The 2,957-nt window shown below is 55.7% G+C and overlaps 2 protein-coding genes across 3 annotated transcripts in view; one reads left to right on the forward strand and one right to left on the reverse strand.

Moving 5' to 3' along the window:
• Mpst (mercaptopyruvate sulfurtransferase) overlaps nucleotides 1-2,705 on the reverse strand; it is a 6,946-nt gene extending 4,241 nt beyond the window's left edge. Inside the window, exon 1 of one of the 2 annotated variants that reach the window (XM_010613624.3) lies at nucleotides 2,538-2,705. Coding sequence is in view for 1 of the 2 variants with exons in the window: in XM_010613613.3 (XP_010611915.1) it covers nucleotides 2,455-2,490 (36 nt within the window). In the remaining variant the exon portion in view is untranslated. The other variant, XM_010613613.3, reaches the window with a different exon arrangement.
• Nucleotides 2,078-2,957, forward strand: part of Tst (thiosulfate sulfurtransferase) — a 7,919-nt gene continuing 7,039 nt past the window's right edge. Inside the window, exon 1 of the mRNA XM_010613590.3 lies at nucleotides 2,078-2,096. The gene's annotated coding sequence lies outside the window, so the exon portion shown is untranslated. The remainder of the gene's footprint in view (nucleotides 2,097-2,957) is intronic.

Consider the following 2,957-nt stretch of genomic DNA (forward strand, 5'->3'; position numbering starts at 1 on the left):
GGGGGGGGGGGGGGTTTGCATCCAGCCTTAGCTTTCTCTTGGGCCATTTTAGCTGCAACAGTGACGTAGCCCCTCCCTCCCCTCCCCTTGGAGAGAAGCTCCAGCCCTCAGCCTTCCAGGGTGGAGACTTTCTAATCACTCCAGCTACTCCAGTTCCTAGTTGTGGGTGGCTGATAGTACACAGGGACCTTGTACATGTTAGAGAAAAGGCCCCTCCTGTCAGGGCCCGCAGGAGGGCACATGGCTGGCTGGGTGTGGGGCCTTCTTAGTTGGGCCCCTGTGCAGGGCATGTACGACCCTTGCACACATGCTAGCAGTCCTGCCAGGGAGGTGCAAGTTTAGCTAGAGAAAAATGTTGGTGGAGTGGCCCTGTGGGCCAGGCCACATGCCAGGGCCACAGCTTCAGGTAGTGGGTACTAGAAGGCCCCTTTCATGAACCAGGTAACTCGCAGCTCTGGCCCTTCCTTTGGTCACACAGCTTGGGCTCCCTCCCCAGCCACAGGCACCATAGTGACCAGGGCTTAATGTGATGCTGTCTGCCCAGTACCACCACAGCTGTCACAGCTGGCTTTTAGGAAGCCACTTGGCCCAGTGCTGGACTTCACCTATTCCTAAGGATAAGGACAGGCCCAGGCACACTCAGCAGTTGAGGAAGCCTGGAGCTCAGTGTGAGCCTAGGGCAGGAGGGAGCGGCTGGGAAGGCTTCCCGGAGGAGGGATAAGTCCACAGTAATTTGAGATTTTCCAGGCCCTAGGAACTTCAGGGTAAGGAGGCCATGGCTAAGGGGCAATATTATTATCTGTGGATTATACCAGTTAAGTAAGGCTGGGAGAGTTTGCTGGCTCCCTCTTAGAGACAACACTCACGAACCACAGCAACTCCTGTATCCCCCATCGATTCTTGGGGATCTTTCCTTTTCCCTCCCACAGATCCATTTAGAATGGAAATATCCCTGGTTTGGGGTAACTCCTGTCCTGTTGCTTAACTGCTTTGTTTGATGGTGGGCATGTCAGGGTCCCTGGGAAGTTTGTTTCCTAGAATGGCATTTCCAACTCTACCTATTATAAAGACGTTTAAATAACTGCATGTAGAGAGGCCAATATAATGTACATGTGGCTGGAATTAAATCTCTTAAAATGGCTTAATGAAATCCCATTTTCTTGTGGACCGCAGTAGCAAATCAAGAATCTGAGAATGTCAGGGCTGGGAAGAACTTCAGAGGCTGGAGGTCATCCTGCCAGCTCTGCTTGATGTGTAGTTCTCACAAAAGCCTGTGGGCTCCAGTGAAGGGGCAGGGAGGGAAGGTTGTGCTTATCCCAGGGTGGCAGAGATCGGGAAAAGGGCCCTGGTTCCTTGTGCACTACGGGGCAGGATCCCTCCAGGGGATTTCTCTGGGGGATATTCTTCTTTAAGACATAAGGCACAGTCCCAGGCCCATCTCAGGGGTACATACAGCTGCACCAAGTGCGAGCCCACCTGGCATCCAGATAGCCTGTGCTTACCAGGTGGCATGAGGCACTCAAGGATGTCCCCAGGGCCTGACCCTCCTGGGTTCTTCCCTCTCCCATGGTTAGGCTCCCAGCTCAGAGGATATCCTGGATGAATGCTTACAGATGTTCAGATTTTGCAACATGTAACAAGTATTTGTAACATGTAACGAGTATTTGTAAACTGCCTCAAGTATTTCAGGACAAGAGGAAGTTTTAAAAGGCAGATCCCGGCTTAGGGAACAGGGAGAGCAGTGGTAGCTCACCTATTTGCAAATGCCAATGTTCCATTGGGGGAATTTTGCCTACTGGTTGTGAAACAGCCATTGTTCAAAATTAAATTATACACACTTATACTTGAACAGGTTAACAACAAAAGCAAATTTTTTAAAGAGAAGCCTGAGCCTTCCCGGATGAGCCAGGTAAGCAAAGGCGCCCACCCCCACCTACCACATGGGCTTCAGGTCCCTCAACTCCACCCCGTGCTGGTGCACCACCAGCCGCCTCACTCCGCCTGTTGCTCCTGAGTTGAAAGAAGTTTCTGGCCTACCCCGCAGGACTTTATCAGTTTACTGAATACCCTCGGAGTGCTCAGCAAGGCCACCCCAAGTAGGTGACAAATGTTATTTTCGTTTCACCCTAGCGAGTTCGTCGCGGGGGTTTCTACTCCTGGGGGCCTCAGGGTCAGTGGATCTGTCTCCATAGCCTCTCCGGATGGCTTTCTAGGTCTTCCTCTCGCCTTCCTACTCTCTGGTGACGCCAGGTCACCCCACACCACACGCCCGCTGCTCCCCACGCGCCACTCACTCACACCCCCAAATGCAGGTGGACCCAAGCAGCCGCCAAGTTCCCTTAGGGGAATTTAGGGGCGTCTCTCCCCCCTCCCCCACTCGGGCCACGAGCTGCGCACCCCAAAAAGTGCCCTCCCTCAGTGCAGGCCCAGCACTGCGGGGCTGACAGTAGTTACCCCAGCCTGGCCTTCCCGGCTCCCCAGCTCCGCCATGGTGCCCCCTCCCCGCGCCCACAACGGTCCCTCCTTCCGCCACCCACCTGCTGCGGGTCAAAGGGAGGAGACTCCGGCACAGCCCACCGCCCTGGCCACTCGGAGCCGCGACTAACCGCGCCTACCACTGTCCCGGACCGGGGGGACTCCAGCGCCGCTCTGCCCCAGCCCCGTTTCGCCCCCGCGCTTCCCCGCGTCCCCAGACTCTCCCGGGACTCTGAAGTCCTAGTCTGCTTCTCTGGGAACTGGTGGGAAATGTGGACGCTGCGGTTCAGCCAGCCTTGTGTACTTCAAACATCCACCACAAGGAGGCAGAGTGCCCAGCACGGTGAGCTCTTATCCACAGCAGGGCACACAGAGCCACCTCTCATTTGGGTACACAGCAGGCTGCTCCGCCTGTGATGCCACCCCTGCCCTGCCCTGATGCCCCTCCTTAAAGGCCAGGACCCTCGCGCCCCCTGCCAGAG

Source organism: Fukomys damarensis, unplaced genomic scaffold, assembly GCF_012274545.1.
Source record: "Fukomys damarensis isolate Sample0158 unplaced genomic scaffold, DMR_v1.0_HiC HiC_scaffold_19, whole genome shotgun sequence".
NCBI classification, from domain to species: domain Eukaryota; kingdom Metazoa; phylum Chordata; class Mammalia; order Rodentia; family Bathyergidae; genus Fukomys; species Fukomys damarensis.